Source organism: Paroedura picta, chromosome 14, assembly GCF_049243985.1.
Source record: "Paroedura picta isolate Pp20150507F chromosome 14, Ppicta_v3.0, whole genome shotgun sequence".
Taxonomy (NCBI): domain Eukaryota; kingdom Metazoa; phylum Chordata; class Lepidosauria; order Squamata; family Gekkonidae; genus Paroedura; species Paroedura picta.
In genome coordinates this window covers 14,354,756-14,381,361 of record NC_135382.1, presented here as the reverse complement: position 1 = coordinate 14,381,361, position 26,606 = coordinate 14,354,756, and the positions used below count along the sequence as shown (strand labels likewise).

At 43.3% G+C, this 26,606-nt stretch overlaps 2 protein-coding genes across 6 annotated transcripts in view; one reads left to right on the top strand and one right to left on the bottom strand.

Annotated features, from left to right (window-relative positions):
• The window catches only part of DZANK1 (double zinc ribbon and ankyrin repeat domains 1), a 28,431-nt gene extending 15,450 nt beyond the window's left edge, over window positions 1-12,981 (bottom strand). The window contains exons 1-10 of one of the 5 annotated variants that reach the window (XM_077309915.1): window positions 12,852-12,981; window positions 11,037-11,153; window positions 9,833-9,986; window positions 8,592-8,709; window positions 7,207-7,297; window positions 6,364-6,482; window positions 4,763-4,842; window positions 3,523-3,640; window positions 1,617-1,730; window positions 701-793 (exon numbers count right to left, since the gene is read on the bottom strand). In XM_077309915.1, coding sequence (XP_077166030.1) covers window positions 701-793; window positions 1,617-1,730; window positions 3,523-3,640; window positions 4,763-4,842; window positions 6,364-6,482; window positions 7,207-7,297; window positions 8,592-8,709; window positions 9,833-9,986; window positions 11,037-11,145 — 996 coding nt within the window. In that variant the 5' untranslated portion in view covers window positions 11,146-11,153; window positions 12,852-12,981. The other 4 variants (XM_077309916.1, XM_077309920.1, XM_077309918.1 and 1 more) reach the window with 4 other exon arrangements.
• On the top strand, window positions 12,936-24,600 carry POLR3F (RNA polymerase III subunit F). The gene is made up of 9 exons (XM_077309921.1): window positions 12,936-13,059; window positions 14,351-14,468; window positions 15,759-15,826; window positions 17,096-17,163; window positions 18,809-18,921; window positions 19,344-19,487; window positions 21,838-21,945; window positions 23,474-23,665; window positions 24,273-24,600. Exons 1-9 carry the CDS (start codon window positions 13,016-13,018, stop codon window positions 24,348-24,350), a joined length of 933 nt encoding a protein of 310 aa, XP_077166036.1. The 5' UTR covers window positions 12,936-13,015; the 3' UTR covers window positions 24,351-24,600.
• The last annotated feature ends 2,006 nt before the right edge of the window (window positions 24,601-26,606 follow it).

The following is a 26,606-nucleotide window of genomic DNA, read 5'->3' as shown; positions in this document are numbered from 1 at the left end:
ACACAGCTATGCTTCCTACCCATATCCTGCATGATTGCACCACTTCTGGTGTTTCAGGAATTTCTCAATAGAAAAAAAAGTTGAGAAAGGGTGCTTAGAGGTCTGCTAGCAAAGTACTTGCCAGGGATGATCCTGCTTAGCTTCCCAGATATGGCAAGACTGGACTAGCCTGGGCTATCTAGGAAGAGGGTGGTAGGGAGTCTCAAAGGTGACAGGTTGCACTGCATTTACCACTGCTATTTGAAAAAATGCTTTATAATTATTTTGTTTGCAGTGCATTGAGTCCACCTCTTCACTGCTGCTGGGTGGTCTTGAATAAGCTAATCATAGATATTCTCTTTTATTCTTTATTACCGTGTTTCAATAAAACACTTAATTAGATTCACTGAAGCTATTGAGGCGTCTAAACAGTTCTTACTGGTGCATTATCTTCTCAAAAATAAGGAGACCCATTTTCACCCTCTAACTAAGGGGGCTAGAGAAGATCATACAAGGGAGCTCGAGAGACCACAATCCAAAATTCATTGTTTGCCAGTTAGGATGACATGAGCCTGAATTAGACAGCACTTTGAGTACTAGTTAGATCTCTCATCTGAACAACTGGGACTGAAAAGCGTATTGCTGGACAGGTATGAAGTTTCAAAATGGAAAATATGCAATTCTCAGGTGGTTGAAGAGGAGATTTTAAGTGGCAGCCTACCGTCTGTGCTTCAGGAAGCTGGTTCTCGCAGATCACACACTGTTTGACATGGGCTGGATTTCCTGATCCACACACCAAGCATACTACTCTACCCTTTAAGATATAGGAAAAGCAGATTTCACTAAAAATGGTAAAACAAAGATGCTAGCAAAGTAGATGCGAGCATTGATTCACGGAAGTTCCTACCCCGCAAGGGTTACAAAATCCATGGCACCACCTTGCTCCCAAATGCTGAAAAGAGACAAAGAAAAAACAATGGTGCAGAGGGAAGAAAATTTTATTCCAAAATATTTAAAGCCCCTTCACATTTCTCATTAAGGATTCTCAGAGTGTGCGTGGGGGGGGGAGAGGAAATCTGTGGTTTAGTGGGAACACTGCTGCATTATATTCCACAGATCCCCCTGAGGAAGCTTAACACAAACACATGGAGCTAATGAATATTTTGGAATAAAGTTCTCTCCTCACTGCAGTGTTGTTTTTCCTTCATCTCTTTGCTTCAACTGGTGCATCCATTTTCTCCTCACCCAAATGTTGTGCCAGCAGAGGCATAAATGTTAATTTTACAATAGTGAACAAGTGGAAAGATAAGCCAAGGGTTGCCTGCTGCCTCAAAGATCTGTTCCAGCTGCCCTGGAAGAGATTGCCGTTACTTGAGTTGCATCCTTCCATTCAAACTCTTTTGCCCACTGAGGCCGTATGAAAGGTCACAAACAAACTGCAGTTTCTTGAGTACAGCATGGCAGATGTCAAGGCTGAATCCCGTTTTTTCCTTGGAATATTCTACATAAAGGAAGAAGGAGAGCACCAACTTTTGCCTCCTGTGACAATCTGTTCTCCAAATCAATCTTTATAAAATGAGAACAATTTCCACTTTGCAGATAACAAGTCCTTTATGTTTACACTAATTCACAGGTACCTTTAACCAGGTGCTCGCTGGGAGTGGCGACTGTGGAGTTATCGGCACCTCACATACAATGCAGGTTGGTGTGTTTGTTGGCACCATAGTTTGGCATTCAACACACAATCCCATCTGCAGGGAAAGATAACAGCTGTCAAAATAATGGACATGTTTATTCTCATTTCCTTGCCCAAACGGAACACTGAAAAAAGGATCTCCTAACAGCCCCTCAGCTGGTTGGAGAAGCCTGTCGGGTATCAGCCATGGCCACAATTGAGAAGAAATGACTAAGCACACAGTCATAAAATAAGAGATTTAGCCTCAAAGGGAATAAATGTGGGACAATTTAGTGATCAGTGAGCCCTTCTTAAACACTGCGAATTTTGCTGTGGGCATCCGCACCGAGTTATGCGAACAGCCTCTCCACACAAACATATTGTTTCTTTCTGCCACTGGCAGCAGGGGGGCAAATTATTTCAGCAGAAAATGTATAGCAGCAGAATAGGAACAAGATATTGGCAAAACATTTCATCCACATTAGTTACTGAGCTTCCAATACTTATTTAGACCTTGCCACCATTCTTCCTTAACGCAGCTCGAGGCTGTTTACAAACATTGATAAAACTCATAGAATAAAATCCATTACAAATATAAAAACAAAATTTAAAGTCGTTACTCAGGACTGTTACTGAACCTAACCGAACGCAGTCCTAAATAGCTTGGCGGAGGGGTCATACGGGGGGAAGAGAGGGGAAATTCACTTTCATGACTGCACTGAAGATGAGCTGTATGCCCCATAAGAAAGCCCGTCTGCAGCGTTAACTGCACTTAACAAGTTTGGAACAACTGGTTGCTTAGCTAGCTAACTCTGTGTTTATGTGGGTGAAGAACAATTACAGGTAAGTAACCTTGTTGTTCGAAAATTTAGTATGAATTCTTCCAAGATTCTGAAGCATAGTCAGACAAATTAAATTAAAATATGCCCGTCTTGTGACTCTTTATTCGCAAGAGTGGACAGGGCTCTGGCAGCAGCCGGGTCAACGGCATGCCCCCTTGACCTGTGGCCCTCATGGCTGGTGAAACCTGGTGATGAGGAGATCCGGGCCCCTCTCCCAGAGAACATCAATCTATCCCTGAACATGAGAACTTTCCAGGTAAAATTGAAGGAGGCCTGTGATCAGGCTACTTCTGAAAAAACTGAGGCTGGACCAATATGACCTTGCCAGCTACTGGCCAATCTCACATCTGCTGTTTTTGGGCAAGGAGATTGAGCAGGTGGCTGCAGGATAGCTAGAGAGCTTCCTGGAAGAGACATCAGCCCTTGGCCCTTTTCAGTCCAGCTTCTGCCCTGGCCATAGGGTGGAGATGGCTCTGGTCGTCCTCAAAGCCAATTTTCAGAGGTAGTTGGATCTAAGTGGGTTGGTGCTGCTGCTCTTACTAGACTTGACAGCAGTGTTTGACAGAGTTGACCATGAGGTACTAGCCCAATACCTAGCCAACATGGGGATTAGGCTTAGAATAGGTATAGTCTTTACTCCAAAGTCGGAGAAAGAGGGTGGCACTAGTAGAGAAAATATCCCAGAGGCGAGCCCTACAATGTGGGGTTCCACAGGGAGCTATCCCCTCCCCAATGTTATTTAACATCTATATGTTAATGCCCAACTGATCTGTGATTTTAGGTTGGGGTGTCACCAATACACTGATGACATCTAGAAAACTAGGCCTGTCACTATTGTCTAGTAAGTTCTATGCAAAAAAAAGTTTTCCTCCAACACTGCACTGTACTGTGTGGGAATCTCATTTAATTCAAAAAGCAGAAAGGTGTTTCCCCTACATTTTGCTACTTTGAGATGACTGGCCTTAAGTTCTTCCAATAAATATAGTTTATTGGGGCTGGTTTCTCACTATATTTTTTGTTGCTGACCTGAGCTTCTTCGGGAGGTGGGAGGCTGTATCCAGGCACAGGTGGGATCAACGAACCACATTCTTGACAGAAACGAGCAAAGGGGTCTAAGGAGCGAGGAGCTAAGCACTGTGTGCACCTAGAAAATAACAGCATATAGTATTATGCAGTAAAAGCAGTATAATAGATTATGATCTCCAGTGCAGCCCTGTGCTTTGGGTAGTAGGTACCCCAGATCAGGGATAAACCTAAAGTAGTTTGAAGCAATACCCTGAGACACTGACCCAACAAACAAAGCTAACACAAAGGGGCCATAGATGCTGCAATTATGGCTCCAACTATGTTGGATTAAGCCTTGATAGCAAAAACATTGCCTTTGATAGTTAAACTCTTGCATGGGACAGATTCATGCTACACTAGACCCTTGCCATTTGTGTGTGGGGGGGGGTCTGTTCCAGTGTTCACCACAAATGGTGAAATGAACGCGGGTCTGCTGCTTCCCAGTAGCAAAACAATTAAATTGCCTACAAAATGTAGCAATGTAATGATTATGATGATAGGAATAAAAAGAGTCTGGAGATCACCTTATGTGATTAGACTGTGGATCACATGACAGTCATGAACCTGCGAAGGGCAAGGATCTACTGTGGATCTCCCCAAAGTGGTGCCCATGGGTGCTAGGGCACCTATTGACACTCTTCCTGGAGCATGTAAAGTGTTATTAGAAAGTGGGTGGGCCACTTGAGGCTTCTGATTGGTTGTGCAGATTAAAAGAACATTGTTTCAGCATCAGCTGCAACTACAGCATAGTATGGTGGTTAAGAGCAGTGGCCTCTGATCTAAAGAACCGGGTTTGATTCCCCACTCCTCGCCATGCAGCCAGCTTGGCAACCTTGGGCTAGTCACAGTTCTCTGTTCTTGCCGGGCAGTTCTCTTAGAGTTCTCTCAGCTCCACCTACCTCACAGGGTGTCTGTTGTGGGGAGAGGAAGGGAAAGTTGTTTATAAGCCACTCTAGGATGCCTTTGGGTAGTGAAAAGTGAGGTACAAAAACCCAGCTCTTCTTCAATTCTTTATTCTCTCTCCCACTCCTCTGTTCCTACTATATATTTTTAAATTACTCCTAGTTGTGCCCATTGCCCTGTGTCAGATTTCCAAAGATGCCCACAGGCTCATAAAAGTTGGGGCCCCCAACTAGTCTTCAGCTTCATTTTAGATGTTACAACTCCACAACCTCATAACAGCCAAAAGAGAAACACGTACTTGAGGAAACCTCTCTCTCTTTGGCTTTTCAATGCCTGAGTGCTGGTGAGACTTCTATTACTCACAGTGGAATTAGCAAACTGAAAAGAAAAGACATTTGGTTAAGTATAAAGTTAAACAGGCATATAAACTGTTAAAGACAAACTTAAAATGTCCACTTGAAAAGCTATGCTTGCATACATTTATCCCCAGCCAGGTCTCCCTTAAATCAGGCTCTGACACCTCACTTTTGGTTCCACCTGCGTTCTGCCTCCACTGGCACAAAGGGAAACTGGGCTTTGGAGACAGCATTTAGGCTGCAGGACTGACAGCCTCAGGCCAGTCAACAGACCTCCAAAGAGGCCTGGCAAACCTCCCGGTTCTACTGCTAGAATGGTCTGATAGTGATGGAAACAATTTTAATCATACGGGTAAACTGTTTTTCCTGCAATAATTTTGAATGAAACTTCAAATCCATGTAGGGTGAGCCTTGTTCTAACATCCTCTGTATGTGGAGGCCTAAGTCCGAGGCATGTCAGTGCCAGAAGAAAACAAACACCCAATACTGGGAGAGACCAGTTTCAAAAACCTAGTGTAACACGGGCCAGTAAAGGCACTGCCCCAATAAGATCTCTGGTGAGTTCTCCTCAAGATTGCCCTTCCAGTTTACTCACCCAGTGCAGGTGACACCTCCATAACAGCTCCAGCTTCTTATCTCCCAGACAAAGGACAAAATTATCCCTTGAAGCCCTACTAAACCTTGACCTGACAGAACAGTTATTCACTTCTCAGAGTTTCCCCAATACTTTTATTGTGTACAGGTCCTGGTGTCACAGGAAAATATTTTTTTTATTCTGTTGGATGCTGCATTAAAATATGAATTAGCTTCCTCCTACCTGCGCAGGCTGAGATCTAGATAGAAAAGCTTGACGTACAACTATAGTTTAATCTCTGAGCATTAACAGAGTACATTAACAGAGAACTGTAACATCTTAAAATTCAGATGATGTGTGATGTGTCATTTGGCCATTTGCTCCCTTTTTGCTCATGACTGTTGCATCACAGGCTGCCATGGACTATACCTTGGTAGCTCATAGGACTTTTCTTGAAGGCAAACCCTCATGCTGCAAGATTTCAACTTCTCCCCGGCTTTTAGACTGTCTGATCCATGACTGCTGCTCACAAATCCAACCCCTGCCTGGTTTTATGTAAGTACCTCCTTCTGCATCTTATGGGAGTGATAGAACTGCAGCTACCTTGGGCACGACCCCAATGCAAACCTGTAAAACAAATCGTAACCTCAAAACCTTCCTATTTATGATCTTAACACCAGCAGCTCAGAGGCAGCCCAAATATGAAAGGCTCTGGCAGGTCTCCAAGAGAGCAGCAGTCTTTTCAGTGAGCAGTGATCAAGATGCTGGTGTTAAAGTAATAAAGGCTTGCACATATTCTCATTGGCACATGATGTTCTACCTCAGTACTTGTGTTTAGCTGGGTCACAGTCAAGCACAATGGAGAACTCCAAAACTGGCTTTCCTTTCTGGAGCTATTTTCTTAGGCAGGTTGATGTCCATGTTCAACCTGCTCCTCTAGCATTTGAGCCAATTAACTGCTTTTGTTACCTGTGACTCTGGTATCAACGTGGCAGGGCTGGCCTCTCTCTTACCACGGGAGGCGTTCAAGTTTAGTAGATGATGCTCAACGGCCAATGAAGGCATAAATCTTCTCTCTTTCGACACACCTGAAATTGAATGCACGTTTAATCTTCACACATTTCTTCAGAAGAACGTGAACTTTGAAGAACATTGTTTGATAACAACACTGATGGTGGAAAGCACCGTCAGCTTGCAGCCCACCTATGGTAATCCTGAAGGGTTTTCAAGGCAAAAGATGTTCAGAAGCGGTTTGCCATTGCCTTCTTCTGTATAGCAACCCTAGGCTTCACTGATGGTCTCTCATCCAAGTACTAGCCAGGACCAACCTTACATAGCTTCTGAGACCTGAGGAGATCTGGATAGCCTGGGCCATCCATGTTGGGGCAATATAGGATGTTAACAAGCCAGTATTCCAAAGTAAGACTCCTGAATCCACCATCCAAGGGACTGTTTGGGTGCTACTTTTGACTTCCACACATGGTGGGATCAAGAGTGTCTTCTCCTATCCTATTTCTCCCCTCCTCTCTGCTATTAAGAACAGAAGGGAATATCTCAGCCTCCCCCCCTCCCAAATGTGTTATTAAAGTGTCAACTCAAGATTAATACAAAAAGACTTTGATCGATGGCAGAACAAAACCCATTCAGGGAATTATCATAAAGGGCATAACACCTAAAACTGAATAGTTATAAAGAAGCCAAGACGAATAATTGTCCTGTCAAGATTTCTGTGGGATTCATCACCACAGGACAGTGAAAATTCTTTTAACAGTTGCTTTTAGTTCTATTAGCTCTGCTTTTCACATACAGCACCTTGAGATTCCAGAGCTAGACCATTCCATTTGGTTTCCTTAGTCACGTTTCTTTTTTCCAGTCTTGAATGAGATAATCCATCTTCCATATCCTGTGGGGGGGGGGGGGAAGAAAATTCTGATCTGATTGTTGCAAGAATATTGATGCCTGCCTCTTGAACATTCTCTAACCATTCCAAGCCTCTTTACAAGCATACTTATTAAGCACTGTGATGTGATGGAACGACAAGAGGAATTAGTAATGGGCCACAGTTAGCAAGACGCACAGGCACAATTGATAGCACTTGCCAATATGACTTTGGTAATATGTGCATCATTTGGGCTCTACCAGGGAAAAGCAAAGCTATATCTTTTGGCATATATGGCCACAACGTTTGAGGTTTATGTATGGCAGAGAGGCATGGCTGAGACAAGAGGCTCTTGCATATTCCACTTAATCCTGATGTGATCCAGGAACAATCTGGGCCATAGAAAAATCATGCAATTTCATTTCAGAAACATTATTTAGTGGACTGCTCTTTGCTTTGTCTCAGAGAAAAATGCATACTTAAAATTTAATCAGAACTGATTATTCAGGTCTTCCCTTGTGGGCCTCTTGTTTCTCTGACAGCTAACGCTTTGCACAAAGAGTGCAAATGATTTATAATGAGACAGCCATGGATTCTTGGATGGCTAGTCTAACTCTCCGTTAATATAAATGGGAGGAGATCTCTCTAAAGGAATCCTGTGTGATAGTCCAATGTGGTGTCATCACATTTGCCCACTTCAGTTACAAATGCTTCACATAAACAACCTGTGGCACTCAGGTCAAATGAAGATAATCTGAAATGCATTGTTGTGGGTGCATCACACTGTACAGGCCCTGACCCTCCCAATTTGTGATTTAATTGGTAGTCAGTTGGCTTCGGGATCAGGTTCAAGTTCTTGGTTTTAACTTTCAAGGTGGGTCCTACCGATCTGAGGGACTGCTTATCTACTTATGTCCCCCACAGGGCCCTTCGCTCTGCAGGTGGCCTATTATGCATGGCCACCGAAATGGCGATTTCGGGCCACATGGAAAACGCGGAAGGGGAAGACGCGAAGCAAACCGCTTACGCACGGGACGGGACGCAACAGCAGCAAAACCCAGAGTAACCGATTATGCACGTGGCGACCCCGGCGCTGCTTCTGGTTGCATAATAGATTCAGTAATTTATTTGCACAGCTCTATTATCATTACAGTTCTTTCACTGCCTTGATTTTTTTTTTGCCTGAACCAGCACCTCGCCATAGCACCAATAAAAGAAGTTTTAAAAATCTGCAACTATAACACTAGCCTATTTATTATTTATTACCATCTTTAAAACACCTTTCTTTCTGTTGACTTTACAATTTAGAATAACTTGCCTGGCTGGAAAGATTTTTCAATAAATGCTTATCATTTTCTCCATCAGGTTTGTCCGTGTTTGGTGTTACAAAGTCTACCACAAATATTTTTGTTACAACAGCACTCTCTCTGCAGTCTCTGAAAGTAAAGGGATGTAAAATTTTCAGATACTTTGAAGCCATTGGAAAAACATTAAACCTCCCCTGAAATATATGCAATACTTTGCTAGCGCATAAAATGTTAGAATTTGGCACATTTATGTAGAAGAATAAATACTTTAGTTTCCTATAAAGAAAAACTGCAAGCACACCCCATGCTTGGAAAAAGTCAGAAACTGCTGAGCCATATACTACCATAGCATACTGCCATCTGAGCAGTAGGAAAATAATAAAAGTTGAATATAAAAAACAAATTTTGCAGCAAACAGAAGAAACTATATTTGGACAGAAACACTCCTGTACAGACACAAAAGGTGGAAAACTGGCATATCTGGATACTAAATTTCATAACACTGATATCAAACACTTTAATAATGATGTATTATCATTAAACACATAACGTATTATTGCAAAAGACATTCTGAAAGCAGGTTTCTATCAGATTCCTGTATTTTCTACACAGAGCTCACTCAAAGACATAAAAGCTTCTAATAGCTCCAAATGCAAGATTGTTAACTAGGTGGACTACAAGCAGCATAATACACCTTCCCATTCCACTTCAACCTATCAAGCCAAGGAGCAGGGAACTTGCTTGTTCCTACAGAATTCTACCCGGCCACCATGTTCAGCACCTCAGGAACTTCTTCAAATCAAGAAGGAAGGGGTCTTTTCAGGGGAGGAATGGGAAGGCGACTGTAAGCCGCTTTGAGCCTCCTTCGGGTAGGGAAAAGCGGCATATAAGAACCAACTCTTCTTCTTCTTCTTCTTCTTGTTCATTCCTCTCAGGCCCTGGAACTCTCTCCTTGTAACTAGCATCATTGTTGAACATCTCTCAGCATCAGGCCAAAATTTTTTATTCAGCCAGCTTTTAATTAGTAGATTCTTCTTCCTCTTGATTCTTTATTATTTCTTCTGCCTCCTTATGGGTGTCATTGTGATGTCTGATTTCAGATGCTGCTGCTCTTTCAGTTGTTTTTGGCTCTACTGCAATTTGTTATTTGGCAGTTATAACTGTTTTGTTGTATTGCATTTAATGTATTGTACATGCTGCTACAGATATATGGTACAGGATGTCTAAAACAAACTATAGATAGAATACTTACTTTGTCACTGCCAGCGCTTTGACTGTTATTTTCCCATCTGGTAATAAGATTGGTTCTTTATATTTAAAAGTATTATAGTCTCCGTAACCCACTCTCCTAAACAGTTCTGGTTTACTTCCATCTATAGTGTAATATATGGCAACGTCAGGGGTATCTGAAATCACATGCACACACAATAAAATCAAAAATGCCTCCTGTCTTTTCCCAAGCATGGTTAAGAAAAAAGCACCTTAATAATCACAGATTTAAGCCACAGGAACAAATTCAGTTGAGTATTAGGAAAAAGTAATTTTATATATAAATACATAGCTTCCTCATAACATTTACAACAAGAAAATTAGTAATCTCAAGCACTCAGGATCACATGTATAGATACACATATTCGTATTCACATCAAAAGCTAAATCCTAATACATATTTAGGATACTACATTCAGCAGAGGGGAAACAGACCAGAGAGAAAAAGAAATACTACACCAAATTTTACCATGGAAATATATAAATTACTGATCAAAACAGCTCAGAGGACTGATTATTCTTTCAAAATATTTTGGTACTAATGGTGAAACAAATCTATGCTATGTAAAGCAAACTCATGACAGCCTGCCATGTTTAAGTTTCCAAAATACAGCCCTCATATAGAAGAAGAAGAGTTGGTTCTTATATGCCACTTTTCTACCAAGAAGGAGTCTCAAAGCAGCTTACAATCGTCTTCCTTTTCCTCTACCCACAACAGATACCCTATGAGATAGGTGAGACTAAAAGAGCCCTGATAATACTGCTAGGTCAGAACAGCTTTATCAGTGCTGTGGCAAACCCAAGGTCACCCAGCTGGCTGAATGTGGGGGAGCAGGGAATCAAGCCTGGTTTACTAGATTAGAAGTCTGCACTCCTAACCACTATACCAAGCTGGTTCTCAATTCAAAAGTATATACCAAATTGGATTGGATTAATAAACATCTAATGTGAATATTCAGAAAACAAAGCTTCTAAAATTCCCTTTCACTAATGAAAACATAAAAACTCCTTCACACTTATGTTATAACCTTCTTCCAACTTTGATGGAACTATCAATTGAAACATAATAAAATATATATTTACCAAATGGAGTCATGCATCAAAGAGGATAGTGAAATGGGAAGAGTGGCAGTATGTACAAACACAGGAAAACAACTTGAGCATACATTCAGAGTTGTTGCATATACCTGATTTGATTTCTACAAATGTATTTGTGTCTATTTCATGTTTAGCTTTGCCTGATGCTGGGATTCGAAGTGGTATTACTTGAGGTGCTAAAATAGAGCCGGCAGTCATTTTCCCCCCTATAGATTAAAAATAAAGCAAAATATATTATTTTAAACTTGATTGAGTGAAACAGAGGAGAGCAGTAACACATAGACAGTTCCTTTGAATATTAGCCTATTGTGAAGCTGAATTCCTGTATGGCCCTCAGTTCTGTAACTTGACTTTTATCATGACTGCTGAATTACACTGAGAATTGCTTCGGAATTCATGGTGGGGCTGCATATATTGTATCTAGCAATTTGGAATCTCTGACACACGTTTGTTTAAAAGCATTTAGCTGCAAAGGCATATCACAAAAGCTACAATGAGGGAGACATAGCACACGTTATATGAAGATAAACTCTTAGATTTGCAAGGAACCTAGAAACCTGGAGAAATTCCTAGCTGCAAACAATTGTACCCCTCTGAAAAGTAGTAATGATTATTTTTGCTATTCACAAATCTAGGAATGTAAGAACCTGCACTTGCACCATATGCCTACAGTAGATTCAGGCGGGTAGCTGTGCAGTGCTGAGTCTAATGACACCTTTCAAATGAACAAATGTTTACTCTGGTTATAAACTTTTGTGTGTGCATGCACACAAAAGCTTATACCCAGAATAACACTTTGTTGGTCTTAAAGGAACCTACAGTAATTAAAGAAATTCAAGTGACAAATTCAAATCCCAAATAGAAATCAGCAGCTAGGGGCCTATTCCACAGTAACTGAGCCTAAAGCTGGCATAGCTCCAGATCACTTAGTCAGCTCCCTTTCAGAATGACTTAGATCTGAGAATTATCAAAGAAGAAGAGTGGGCTTTTTTGTAAACTCCTTTTTATTACTTAAAGGAGTCCCAAAGTAGTTTACAATTGCCTTTCCTTTCTCTCCCCACAGGTAGATAGGCCTGGAAAAGCTCTGATAAAACTGGGACTGGCCCAAGGTCACCCAGCAGGTCTCATGTGTCTCAAAGCAGCTTACATTCTCCTTCCTTTCCTCTCCCCACAACACGCACCTTGTGTGGTAAGTGGAGCTGAGAATGTTCTGAGACAACTGGGACCAGCCCAAGGTCCCAGCTGGCCGCATGTACAGTAGTGGGGAATCAAACCCGGTACCCCCAGATTAGAGTCTGCTGCTCTTAACCACTACTCCACGCAGGTTCTGAGAGGTCAGGTCAGTTATGTCCCCAAATGAAGGAATTCATGCTGGAGAGCAGCCAGATACTGGACCTGCAGCCTAAATAATTCCAGAGCCTATCTATATCCAGGCTGTGACTCAAATCTCTTTAGTTGACTTCTTTATTGTTCTGAGGATTTACCCCAGAGGTGGGCAAACTGCGGCCCTCCAGATGTCCATGGACTACAATTCCCATGAGCCCCTGCTGGCTCATGGGAACCGTAGTCCATGGACATCTGGAGGGCCACAGTTTGCCCACCCCTGGTTTAACCAAACAAAAGGCAGACTGCGAAGGTCCTCCCCCGATACGGCTATTCTCGGCTAGGGCAGCTTCCGAGGCCCCTGGCGTTAATGCCCCAGGGGACTCCCGAGACGGCGCCTCTTCTATTCAAAGACTGCAGGGAGGCCCGCCCCTCTCCTCAGCCCACCTCGCAGGGCTGTTGTGACGCCTCCCCTCAGCCCACCTTGCATTTTTCATGACGAGGAGGAGCACAGCGCTGGCCGGGGCCGGCTCTCGGCCTCCCCCGGCGGCCACCCGTCCCGCTCCCCCCAGTCTCACACCTGTTAAGGTCACCTGCCGGCGACGCTCGTGAGGAAGGCTGGCGGGGGCCGACGCCGTCTCCAAGGAGACCGGAGCCTCTGGCGTCGCCTGCTGCTGACGTCACTCGCGCGCCCGGGCTCCACGCACCCGGACGGCGGCACAGAGCGGGGCTCGTGGTCGTCGTCATGGCGGAGGGGAAGGCGCCGGAGCCGCTGGAGATCGAGAGCAGGTAGCCGCGGCTCCCTTCTTTCCCCACGAGCGCGCTCCCGTCATGGAGCTCGGCCACGAATGCCGCTTGTCTTGAGGTTGCCAACCTCCAGGTGGGGGCTGGAGAGCTCCCGGAATTACAGATGATTGCAGACGACAGGCATATAGAGATATCCTGTTTAGTTATTTTAAACATTTATTCCACTTCTGTAGAAAATGGCTGCTCTGGAAGGAGAATTGTGTGGCGTTACACCCTGCTGCGGTCCCTGCACTCTCTTAAGCCCACCTTCCCAGGTTCCTCCCTCAAATCCCCAGGTATTTCCAAACCCAGAGTTGGCAACCTTAGGACGATGCGGTGTCAGCCCTCCTCCCATCCCTTCCGCCCGAAGACCTCCTTTGCCATGAGGTTTGCTGCAATGGATGTGTCCTGGAGGTTGAGAGCCAGAGTTGCCATCTCCAGGTTGAGGAAAACCTGGAGACTTGAGGAGCCTGCAGAGGGCTGGGCTTGGGGAGGGAAGGGACCTCATCACTGGTGTAATATCCACTTCCTGAATAATCTTGTTCTCCAGGAAAACTGCTCTCTGTTGCCTGGAGGGGAGCTGTAATTTTGGGGGATTCCGAGGTCCCAACTAGAGGCTGGCAACCCCACTGGGAACCCTGGAAGTGCAGGCTTTCCTGGAGGGCCAAGTAGTGTGTAGATACACTTCCTAGGAAGTCCTTTCCTCTGCATTCTTTACTCCTAGGAGCAATTCATGGAGGCCTACCTATTGTCTATTTATGCCATTGGTAATATACCTTTTTTACTGAGAGTCAAGGTGGCTTACACAGTGTGCATTAATGCAGTCAACAGTAAGCAAAGTAATAGGACCAGAATTGAAACAGTGTACATAGGAATATGACTATGTGTTAAACATTGTGGATGTTTCGTGGTACATACAGTCAGAAGCAGTATTTACTTTAGTAATATGGTCCACGCTCACGCTCCCTTTATTAAAGCATTTTCCTGACCATCCCATAGCCCTTTCTTCTTGTGTAAAAATTCTGTCTTGAAAAATTCAGCTTTGTAAAGTTTGCAGAATGCCCAGGGGGAGGGAGAGGATGGGTGCAGTGGCAGAACCCAGCTGAAGCTGGTATTTGGCCGTGCCTTGTATCAAGCAGGTTCTTACATTTGCCAGTCTACGCCCCCAGTTGTGAACTTCAGGGGCATGATGAGGTTGCTGAAATGGAGGGAAGAGGCCACAGCGACAGCTGAGATATGCAGTGTGACTCCTGTGTCTGAGTGTTTTTTGCTTGCTTGCTTGCGCTTTGTCCAGGATCCTTGAGCTATGCCATCAGTTTCCTCACGGCATCACAGACCAGGTGATTCAGAATGACATGCCCCACATGGAGGCTCAGCAGCGGGCCATGGCCATTAACAGGCTACTCTCTATGGTAAGAACTTTCCAGCTTCATGAATTTCAAAACTGGGGAATGGGCTGGGGGCAGTGTTGGCTTATTTGTCTACTGCAGCTGAAATAACAAAGACACTTGAAAGACTATCACATTTCAAGAGCTGGAGCCAGCTCTGTCAGATGCAGGAAGCGTCTGTTTAGTATTTATTTGTACTCTTCTTTCCTCCCTAGTGGAGAATAAACACTGCTTATGACATTATTTTATTCCCCTCAATTTTATTCCTACAACAACCACCCAGTTGGGTAGGCGAGGCTGAGACCTGAGATAGAGTGACTGGGCCCGGCTCACCCAGTAACTTTTGTGGCAGTGTGGAAATTCAAACCAGGTTCTCTAGCACTGCTGACACATCCAGAGAACTGTATTGTGGACATGATTATCATGGTGTGGAGGCAAACCACCTCTGAACGTCTCTTGCCTCGAAAATCTTATGGGATCACTATAAATCAGCTGTGGTTGACAGCAATTCCACCTCCCCAAACCCTAAGCATAGTTGCACCTTTCAAATGCCATTGAAATAATTGGGCTTAGAAGGATGTGACTATTTAGTACACTGTTTATAGTTAAGCTTGAGAGGTATTTAGTTAAGCTTGAGGTGGCATTTTTTAAAACACTGAATTTAATGAATAAGGTGACCGAATATATAAAGCCTCAGCCAGTCCTAAAATAATTTTGCTGGGATATCTGAAAAGACTAGTTATACTTTCAGATCTGAAACCTGTAATGTATTTGATAGTTATTAAAATCTATATTGGTGTATACTGGGAGGGGGGAATTGAAGTGCCATGTAGTTTGAAGCCTGTTTTTGGAGGATCTGGCCTGTCCATTTGTTGTTTGCATTACTATTGGAGAAACCAAATTGTCCTGGGAGTCAAATATTGATCTTATTTATACTGCCTTATTCAAGCTGCATTGAGCATTGTGGAAATGCAGGATATAGATTTTTTCCCCCCAACAAATACATGTGATCTGTATCAGAAAATTCCACTGTAAGGTTTGTGTTTGTTTTAGGGTTATGGCTTTAAATTGTTCTGTTTTAATTATTTCAGACGGATTTTTATTTTGTACTGCTCAGTTCATCATTAGTATGTTTTTTCTTTAATCAAGTGATTGTTAAGGAGGAAAGCTTTTGCATTCAGATTTTGTCGAGTGATACAGTTGCATCCATTTAAATGTTTGAAACTTATAGACTCCATGTTACTTCCCAGTATGATGAACACAGTAGAGAATATCAGGGTAAAATGCTAGCATGGTGTTTCTTCTTTCTTTTAGGGACAACTGGATCTTCTAAGAAGCAGTACTGGCCTTCTCTATAGAATCAAAGAATCGCAGAATACTGGGTAACCTTCAGTGTTCAAGAACTGGTGCTCTCTGCTTTGCTTATGCTATGGTGGTAACCAGGCAGAACTCAGCATTCATTTTCTCCATATGGCTGAATGGAGCATAAGAGGCAGGCATTGCCAATTGTATTCTGTGGCCCCTGCCTGCCTGCCTACCTACCTACCTACCTACCTACCTATCTCACTGACTGCCCAAAGCTGCTACAGGATAGAAAGATTTAGATAATTGATTTAAATTAAATCAACACTATTTTTGACATAAACATTGTGCAAATCTAATCACTCAAATATGTTGATTTGCGGCTAAATATAGGGTTTACCATCTAGAGGAATGTAATTTGCATATTTTCGATTTCATTTGATTTTTCCTAATATTAGAAAATAGTGTGTTTTTATTAAAGGAATGATTTTGCTTTTTCGCTACATCAAGATAGGTTGCTTTAGAAATAAATTGCACACAGCATAGGACATCATATACTTTATGAGACTCAACAGTCTTAATATATATATCACTGGTTCACATAGTCATCAGTCTCCCAGGCTCTCAAGGCTAGACTTGTGGAGGTATTCATTTATTTCATCTATACCGATGGCTGCAGTCACCTGTAGTATGGGGACAATTGGGCTGTGCTTGGCCTGCTCTGGATGGCTCAGGCTAGCCTTATTTGTCAGGTCTCAGAAGCTAAATAGGGTCAGCCCTGGTCAGTAATTGGATGGGAGACCACCATGGGCTGCTAACCACTTCTGAATGTCTCTTGCCTTGAAAACTTTATGGATCGCCACACATCGGCTGTGACTTGGCAGCACTTTCCATCCATCCAGGCTGTGCTTACACTTGTCACTTTATCTTTTTTTACCCAAAGAATTTGCCAAATGGGATACCACAGCTGGTTTTCCATTTTCTGACTCATGTTCTGGAAGGTTATATTAGGCAGTTTCTTGTATATTGTCTGCCTGCCTATTCGATCAAACAGGAGGAGGGGAAGGATTTAGAGCGAAAAAATATGGAGCCGGTCTATTAAACTTCAATTGAGACTGTCCGTTTCTGTTCAGTTTTTGCCAGGCCTACTTTATATCCTATTTTTGTCTTATATTTGTTCCTCAATGGCTCTATACAAAAGCCTTAGTTCCTGAATGACCAGCTAGTATGAAGACCCTATTTGTGTTATATGGTCACTGGTGGTTTAAGTTCATTTTCAGTAGCTCTAAAATAACTCAGTCCACCAGGCACTTTACAAACTAACTGCGGTTCCCCTTTGTCTTTTGCAGTAAAATGAAGGGATCCGACAATCAAGAGAAACTGGTCTATCAAATTATAGAGGATGCAGGCAACAAAGGTGCTGGAGTTAGTTCTCTTTCTTCCTTCCATTCCTGGTGGCCCACTCACCTATGTGCTTCATGAAAGCAGTCGCCTTCTGAGAACCAGTGTGGCATAGTGGGTAAAGAGTGGAGGACCCTAATTTGGATAATCGGGTTTGCTTCCCCACTCCTCTACATGCAGCCAGCCATCTTGGGCTAGTCATAGTTCTCTCACAAAGCAGTTCTCTTAGGATGCTCTCAGCCCCACTTCCCTCACAGGGCATCTGTTGTGGAGAGAGGAAGGGAAAGGTGTTTAGAAGCTGCTTTGGGACCAAGAGCCAGTTTGGTGTAATGGTTAGGACGCCGACTTCCAATTTGGCAAGCCGGGTTTGATTCCCCGCTCCTCCATATGCAGCCACCTGGGTGACCTTGGGCTCATCACAGCACTGATAAAGCTGTTCTGACTGAGCAGTAATATCAGAGCTCTCTCAGCCCCACCTCCCTCACAGGGTGTCTGTTGGGAGAGGAAAGGGAAGGAGATTGTAAGCCGCTTTGAGACTCCTTTGGATAGAAAAAGACGGCATATAAGAACCAGCTCTTCTTCTTCCTTCAGGTAGTGAAAAGTAGAGTATAAAAAAGCAGTTCTTTTGTTGGTCTTTAATTATCCACTGCTAATATAGTTTTTATTTAAATGCTTAGAGGCCTGCCTTCCTCCTTAATGTACAAAGACTCAAGGTAACAAATTAAAAACAGAATTGCAGTAAGACATTTCATTAAGAATGTAGCATGTCATTAGAACTGGATGCAGTTAGAAATGTATGTAATGCCCTAAGGCCTCTTCTGAGTGCTCATTTGTTTGGGGAAGGCTATTGCAAAGAGTGGGGTCTAGAACTGAACATTGCACCTCCCCTCAAGAGGGATGGACTAGCATCTTGTCAGAGGAGCAGAGATGTTGCAGGTGAAAGAGCAAAGGCCTGGGCTCCATGAATGAGGTTTCTAGGACAGAATGTACCATCTTGTTTTATTTATTTAATCAAAATGTTTATACCCGACCTTTCCCTTTCACCTCAACTTGCAGCCATACAAAATGTAATAAAACTCTGGCTAAAGAGCATTCAGAAGTAGCTGCAAAAACAGTAAGCTCTGCAGGTTAGTGAACTGGGTCCAGGAATGCATTGTGGGTTTCCTGACTGCCAGTCTTCAGTTAGAGATAAATTCCTCCATATAGTAAAGCTGCCAGATCCCAGTCTTTCAGTGGTTCCCCTTCAGGTTTCCTTTAGTAATACAGAATCTTTTCACGGTATATCTTCATGTTTTGAGCTGCCTTTGAGGAAAACTCAAGCTTCTCTCTCTCTTTTAAATTTGATGCCTCAGTTCTGGAATTAGCTGGTTTTAGTTCAGGGCTTTCTGTTGTGTGGCTTCTTTCTCCAGTAGAGGAAGAAAGAAGATATTGGGGCAAAGAGACGTACTATGATCTAGAGCAGGGGTAGTCAAACTGCGGCCCTCCAGATGGCCATTTGCTGGCGTTTGCTGGCAGGGGCTTATGGGAATTGTAATCCATGGACATCTGGAGGGCCTCAGTTTGACTACCCCTGCTCTAGAGCTTGTGCATATGTAATTTCTGTGTCTGAGCAGCGTATGATGCCTTATGCCAGTAAGTGAATAAATTGTATTTATTTTCAGGTATTTGGAGCCGGGATATTCGATATAAAAGCAATCTTCCCTTAACTGAGATCAACAAGATACTAAAGAACTTGGAAAGCAAGAAACTCATTAAAGCTGTGAAGTCTGTCGCGGTGAGTGGTTCTTAATTTTGAAGAAGGTGAGCAATCCAGAAGGGTCTCATCAGGGCAGGTAAACTGATGCAGAGTTGATCTGGAGCTACATTGCAGGCTTTAAGATTATTTGATGAAAACAGAAGTGCTGTTTTTTGAATGGGCAATCTCCAAGCGATGCATTCCTGCCAGGGCTTAAAGGACGTGGAAATAACCTGAGCCCAGGCACCTACAGATTTACTACCTATCCCTCCCAATGGAATGACAGAGGCGGCAGATACTAACCCCGCCCCCTACTTTCTGAACCATAGTTGGCTTCTCCAGCCACTACAGAGCTAAGCAAGCACTAAAAGCAAAGACAGGGAAAACGAAGACACAGTAGTCTTAGCAAGAGTGTGTTGGTAGACACGGGGTCTTGACATGTTGTAATCTTAATTTGCTAGGCTTCTAAGAAAAAAGTGTACATGTTATACAACCTTCAGCCGGATCGTTCTGTGACAGGCGGAGCTTGGTACAGTGACCAAGATTTTGAATCTGAATTTGTAGAGGTTCTGAACCAGCAGTGCTTTAAATTCTTGCAGACTAAGGTGAGTAAATGTCCCTGTTTTCTTATTTTGTGTCCAGTTCCACCATTCATGGTATGTAGATGCTGCAGTCCCAAGAAATTTTCAGAAGGGCTCTGAGTTTGGGGGCTTTTTGTAGGAATTGTTCTAGGCTGGCTAGCATGCATGAGCTCAAGATACCAGTTAAAGACGCCTGGGTTGAAATTTCTGACAGAAGCCAAGCGGAATGCCTCTGTAACTTCTTGGATTGCAGCAGTTTTTAAAGACAGTTTTAAACCTTAGCCTGAATTTAAAACTGATAAATTTGTTTACATGTAAATTTGTACTGATTGTTTTTAAAATTTGTTGTTACCCGCCCTGAGCCTACCCAGGAAAGGGCAGGATATATAAAAATAAAAATGGATTGATTGATTGAGATAAAATAACGTGCTTGGAGACAACTTTGTAGAGGGAGCAAATCTCCCTGTGATTCCTTGCATGGGATATATGAGAGACCTCAATTTTTAAATAAGTAAATTCATGGGATTAAAGTTTCTTTATTAAGAAAATTCAAAATCTATGTTGAGGCACAGTTAAAAGCGTAAGGTGAAAAATATAGGACTTTCCCCCCTCCCTTGGGTACTCGAACCAGGCACATTTCAAAGGAGTCAAAACATAAAGATAACCATTTGGCCAACAAGGAAAAGGAAGGTCTGGGAATTACTGCTGTGATGCCACAACATGACTTGGTAGGAAAAGGAAAAAAGTCTTGTCACTGGTTAGAGACCAGTTGCCTCCTGCCATTTTGAGTCCAAAGCTTAGCTCTGTCTGATCCCCACAGAGGCTGTTGGGGCAGTGTCCAGATGGACAGACACACTGCCCACACCCACCTGCAGATCCCCTTTGAGCCTGATTAAAAGTTTTATTTTTACATGGGAAAAATGAAGGAGCTGGACAAGTTGTGCCTGAACTGGGCACAGCATCCTCCAGATCAGCTTCTCTCAACTTTTTTTTACTATTGAGAACCCTCTGAAACAGTCTTCAGGCTTCAAGAAACCCCAGAATGGCATGATCATGCAGAATATGGGATCATGCGATCATGCCCCTCCCCACCCCCTCCAGGCCCATCATAGGCCATTTTGGAAGGGGGAAATGGGTCAACATGACCATATATGGTCATCTGATTTATCACCCGATAAATATTTAACCAATTAAAAAATATATCAAAAATGAATTAACTCCCCCCTATTTGGGAAACCCTTCCATCAAGAAGCCCTGAAAAAGCCCGCTCCAGATGGTCTGAAATACCGTGAGAGCTTCTGACTGTGCTTTTTTGGGGGGCGGGGAGGGGGATCTGTGTGCAAGCACCCTCCATTTAAATACTATTGAAGAAGCATTGCAAGCTTGTCTGCAACCCCCCCTCCCCACGCACACACACAGAGAAGATCTCTGCAATATGTAGGACCTCCAAAACCACTCCTGTTTGTTATAATGGTGAACATCAAAGTGCCCCCAACCCATGGTGACCTGAGGAATTCAGCTACTTCAAAAGGTCCTGCCATTAACAGCCCTGCTCAGGTCTTGCAGACGGAGAGTTCCTTGATTGAGTCGCTCCATCTCATGTTGGGTCTTCCTGTTTTCCTGCTGCCTTCAGCTTTCCTGGCGTTAATAACACAACCAAAGTACAATAGTCTCAGTTTAGTCATTCTTAGCTTCTGGGGAGAGAAGCCTCTTGTGACACAGAGTGGTAAGCGGCAGAAATGCTGTCTGAAGCTGTCTGTCCATGAGGTTGGGAGTTCGATCCCAGTACCCGGCTCAAGGTTGACTCAGCCTTCCATCCTTTCGAGGTCGGTAAATTGAGTACCCAGCTTGCTGCTGGGGGGTAAAACGGTAATGACTGGGGAAGGCACTGGCAAACCACCCCGTATTGAGTCTGCCAAGAAAACGCTAGAGGGCGTCACCCCAAGAGTGCACAGGAGATACCTTTACCTTTAAAACTCTCCCCTAACACCATGTTTAAGATTAATTGCCTTCCTTTCTGACTGCTTTCTTCATTGTCCAGCTTTCACACCCATACATAGTAACGGGGAATACTTTGGCACAAATTAACTGCAAAAATTAGCCTGAGCCTTCAGGATGCGTGCCCTGAATAGTTGAAACCCCCTCTGCAGCCTGAGCTGCTGCACGGCATTTGTTTTAAAAAGAAAGTCCTGGGGGAGAGAGAGACAGAGACGCTTTAGTCACGCTGTAACTGGGAATGAACTCTTTTGGTGTGGAAGAACATCTGCTTAAAATGCTTGCCGGATGAATGTCTCTAAGATAACTAGCTGAGGAACATGCCCTGTTCAGTAAACAAAGACTGCCAAAATCTGTTTCTGTCCCCTGTGTTTTGTAGGCAGAAGCTGCTCGTGAAAGCAAGCAGAACCCGATGATCCAGAGAAACAGCTCATTTGCATCCTCACATGAAGTGTGGAAATATATCAGCGAACTGGGCATTAGTAAGGTGAGGCTGAGTCGCTTTCCTTGGCCTGTCTCCTGCCAAAGGCCATAGATGGGATATTCTCTTTGGTCCCAGATCAGTGAAGTGGGCTGCTTTCGGGCCTTCCAGCTCACCTGTTTCATCCTGTTCAGTTTCCAAAGTTGATTCTGTGAAACTAGTTTATATTGTTCTTCCCTTGTCCTGATGATTGTTGGGGGGCCTGTTGGATTCAGTGTGCCTTGGGCACTGTAGGAAGGTTACTTCCTTTAATTTTCTAAACTTGTTACCTTTTAGGGGAAGCTGCAAATACGTTTTGCATAATCAGGTGTGGTCCAGCAAGATACACACAATTCATATTACTGGTGCTTTAATTCCAGGAATATTTTGGGATTTTTTTTTGGGGGGGGGCATCATTTGGGCATGGTCCCTGTGGGGGGGGGGGCAGGTAGTTGTGAAGTTCTTGTATTCTGCAGGGGTTGGACTAGATAACCCTGGAGGGCCTAAGTTACATTAATACAGAAAGCTGCCTTATACTGAACTAGACCAACTGAATGGATTGTCTTGGGAATGGCTGGATTTAGATATTTGCATAGTAGAAAGGATTTGACCCAGTGGAATGAATTTGACCCTGGTGGTAATGCCTCCGCTCTCTGTCTGCTTGTTCTAGCTCCCCTCATAAGTGGGGAAGAAGCTTAGTTGTCACTCCCCTGCTATGCACATCAGTTTTTCCTTTGGAGATTTTGGAAAGCACTTCTTTTAAAAATATCTCCTCTATTGTAGATATGTACAACATTTTCAAGAACTCAATACTGTTTCAGTGATTTTGCCAGCAATGATATAGAATATGTTTAGTGGATATTGGATTTATATTTTGTTTATTAAGGAATTAAGAGACCCATGTGTTAAAAATCTCACTTTCAAAATCCAGAACACCTGTGTAATGAAAGCAGTATTCTGATTCAGAAAGAAAATGTTTGTTTAAGTGATTTTGCCAGCAATTGTTATGGAATATATTTAATGGTAATACATTACTAAAGAGTTCGGTATTCTGTGTGATGTTTCGTTGAATAGCCAAACATGTTGTCAGTCCAATTTGTTGTGACACTGTGATAGGCTCTGTCCGAATAATATACTTCCTTTTGTTTACTACAAGATTTAATCTCTTCTTTCAAATCATGTACTTTAGCTGGTTTGCTTCAAATTAATTTTTAAAGTAGGGATACTGCCCCATCTGACAATTTTAATTTTTTATCATATCTTTAAATTCTGTTTAATTGTTTTCCTTTGGAGTCAGAATACTGTTCTCATTACACAGGAGTTCTGGCTTTTATAAGAGAGATGTTTAACAAATGTGTCTTTAAGTTCCTGATTAATATTAATAGCAAATTTAGAAATCTCATTAGGTAAGAACTTAATTCCCAACGACTCCTGCATAATTCTGAAGAAGAGCCATGCATATTGTACTGAGAACGACATTCTACTTTTAAAAGATCGATCCACTCTTTGTTTAATAGGGCTATTTTGTTTTTTTGTTCCTTTCCCGCAAGAATAGGTGGAATTGTCAATGGAGGACATAGAAACCATTCTCAACACATTAATATATGACGGAAAGGTGGAGATGACCATAATTGCAGCCAAAGAAGGAACAGTCGGCAGCGTGGATGGGCACATGAAGCTATACAGGGCCGTGAATCCCATCATCCAACCCACGGGTTTAGTTCGGACCCCTTGTGGGCTCTGTCAAGTAAGTGGCTACTTAAGCATTATACGATGAAACCAGATCTTTTGCTGAATAATGTTAAGCTCCGTTTTCATTAGGTTGGCTGCAGTACTTACCCTGATAAAATGTTTAAGGAATGGATTTTCACTCACCCAGAGCTGTGTTAGAGTCGGGATTGAATTGCCTGGCTATCTTCTGAGCTTTATTTGTTATTTGATTTATAGACTGCCCCTCTCTGCAAGCAGGCTTGGGAAAGTTTACAACGCAAACAGTCTTGTGTTAGACTCTTCCTTGAGAGCGAGGAGCTCAAAGCATGTACCAGTTCTGATTTTTAAAATTTTTGGCCACCAAGCCACAGCTGATTTATGGCAACCCTGTGGGGTTTTCAAGGCAAGAGAAGTTCAGAGGTGGTTTGCCGTTGCCTACCTCTGCGTAGTGACCCTGATATCCCTGGGCGGTCTCCCATTTAAATTTTAATCAGGGGCAACCCTACTGAGCTTCTGAGATCCGAGGTGAACAGGTGAGCCTGGACCGTCCCGGTCAAGGCTGGTGCTAAATTCATACATTTAAATAAATAAACAGTATTGATCTCCTACCAATAAGCTGTATTGACCCCTGGTTCTGTCCTTAGGTTTTCGACGACTGCCACGAAGGTGGCGAGATATCCCCATCGAACTGTATTTATATGACCGAGTGGCTGGAATTTTAGTGGCAAAACTTGGACTGTGTCACCTTCCTGCACTTGACATCAGTGGACCTTTTTCTTCAAGAGGAGAGCGTTTCGCTTTTTAAATTCGAATCTGTTTAAAAAGAGCATCGGCTGAAGACATTCTCCGGCATCTGCGTGCCATAGGATTAAGACTGAAAATACACCCGTCTTTTCCGTTCAAGATCCGCACAGGTGGAAAAAGCGAGGGAGGTCTTAGAGCAGGGGTAGTCAAACTGCGGCCCTCCAGATGTCCATGGACTACAATTCCCAGAAGCCCCTGCCAGCATTCGCTGGCAGGGGCTTCTGGGAATTGTAGTCCATGGACATCTGGAGGGCCGCAGTTTGACTACCCCTGTCTTAGAGAGAGAGGGCGGCTGTTGACTAGCAGAGTGAACGAGCGCCTGGTCATGCTAAGTAAAGTAAGTTTGTTCACAGCAGTCCAGCCCTGCAGCAGGCCTCTAGCAACATCACAGCACCGTGGAGAAAGTGGCAAGACAACCGTCCTGCAGCATTGCGGATTAGGGGAACCGTCTGCTCAAAAGCTCTTCTGTGCAACCTCATTCAGCGACTGGAAATTGCGCAAGAGCCCTGTTTGGCTTGGGAGGGGGATTGAGATCTCTGCTGAAGCTGGGATTAGTCCTCTTGTCAACGTGAACTCAGACCATTTATTTCTGACAACCAGTTTCTTGCAGAGAGTCTCGGGACACAGAGCAGGGTGATCGATAGTCGGTAAAACCATTAAGTTAACTGCTCAAAAAACTCCAAATCTACTCAAGGCGCATTGCAACTTGGAATTTCAAACCTGCTCTAATCTGCAGGTAGTATTGGGGTTTTGGAAGTCTCCATCCTTTGAAATGGGAAGGTTTTGATTCTGGGTTGTGGGTTCTTTTTTTCTTTTGCAAAAAAGATAGGCACTGAACCACACCAGACTTCATGTAATTGCGAAATGCGAAGTGAGACCGTAACAGCTTCTGCCTGGCCACTTTGCTGTTAAACTCCAGAGCATCTTGTTTCCACAGTTTGCCATCTAAGCTCACTCAGAGACAGAAAATCATTAGCTCCTTGTCCCACAAGGGATTAAGAATGCCGTTGAACAACTTCCTAATGAAGTGCAATGTTTTGTTTAATACAGTCAAGGTGACTGAGTGAAGTTTGGACTTTTTTAGTGAGGGTTCCAAAAATGCCTGACTTACAGCAGTTGAACAATGGAGGCAGATTTGGGAAATCTTATGGCTCTCTTCTCCACCAACTTCCACCACTTTCTGACCCCTCCGCTTTCTCTCTCAGCCATCACCTCCTGCCTTCCTATTTTTTCCTCCTTTCTGCCCTACTAGCCCCCTGTCCTTTCCCTTCTCCACTTCCATTCATCTGTCCATTCCTGCTCTCACTTCTTTGGACCCCTGGAAGTTTGCAGAAATAGCATGTCCAGGTTGGGTGGTAATGTTGAGTGGGTTTTTTATCTGCTCAGCATACACATCTGGGAGAAAACTTAACTTAGCATTTGAGTACCACTGAATGTGACGTAGGAGCAGGGGAGAGCCCCACATACCGCCCTGAGCCTCTGGGGAAGGCAGTATATAAATATAATAAATAAATAAAATACAGGATGAAAACCATGGGTCGTTTTGGCCTTGTTTATTGTAGTTATGAAGCAATCTGATTTCCCTCCATCTAATTTTTCTGAAAAGGGGGTAGCTTCTACATTCCGGGAAATCTTGCTGACTTTTATGCTGTTAAGATGTTTTTTTTTAAATTCAGATCATCCTTCCTGCTCCCTGTTGACTCTGTGTAACTTGTCTCTGGCTTCCATTTGTCTTTCTTGACCCCCAAGTTTACCATACACAGATTTCTGCCAAATCAATGAAAGGCTCACCCTAGCAAGGTACTAAAATGAGAACTTTTAAGATACAAGCAGAAACTGGCCAGAAAGAAGACAAAAAAAATTGAAAGGCCGTAGCATCAGCTTTCTAAATCCAGCTTCCTTGGTGTGTATACGGATGGTGGCCTCAGTCACGCAGCTCTAAATAAATTTCATTTTTTAGGCGCAGTTATGCAGTTGTAAGAGCAAGTGAGGTCAACTTTTTCAGGCACCTTGTATCTGGACATTTGTATTATAAAAGCAGAATAATTTGTTCTGCTGGTCTATCATTTTGCTTTGAGAATGTACTCAATACTGTATGAGAATGTGCGTATTTGGCGCAGAATTCAGCAGGGTTCCATGAAGATCCTCGTATTTCTGTTATAGCAGTTAGAAAC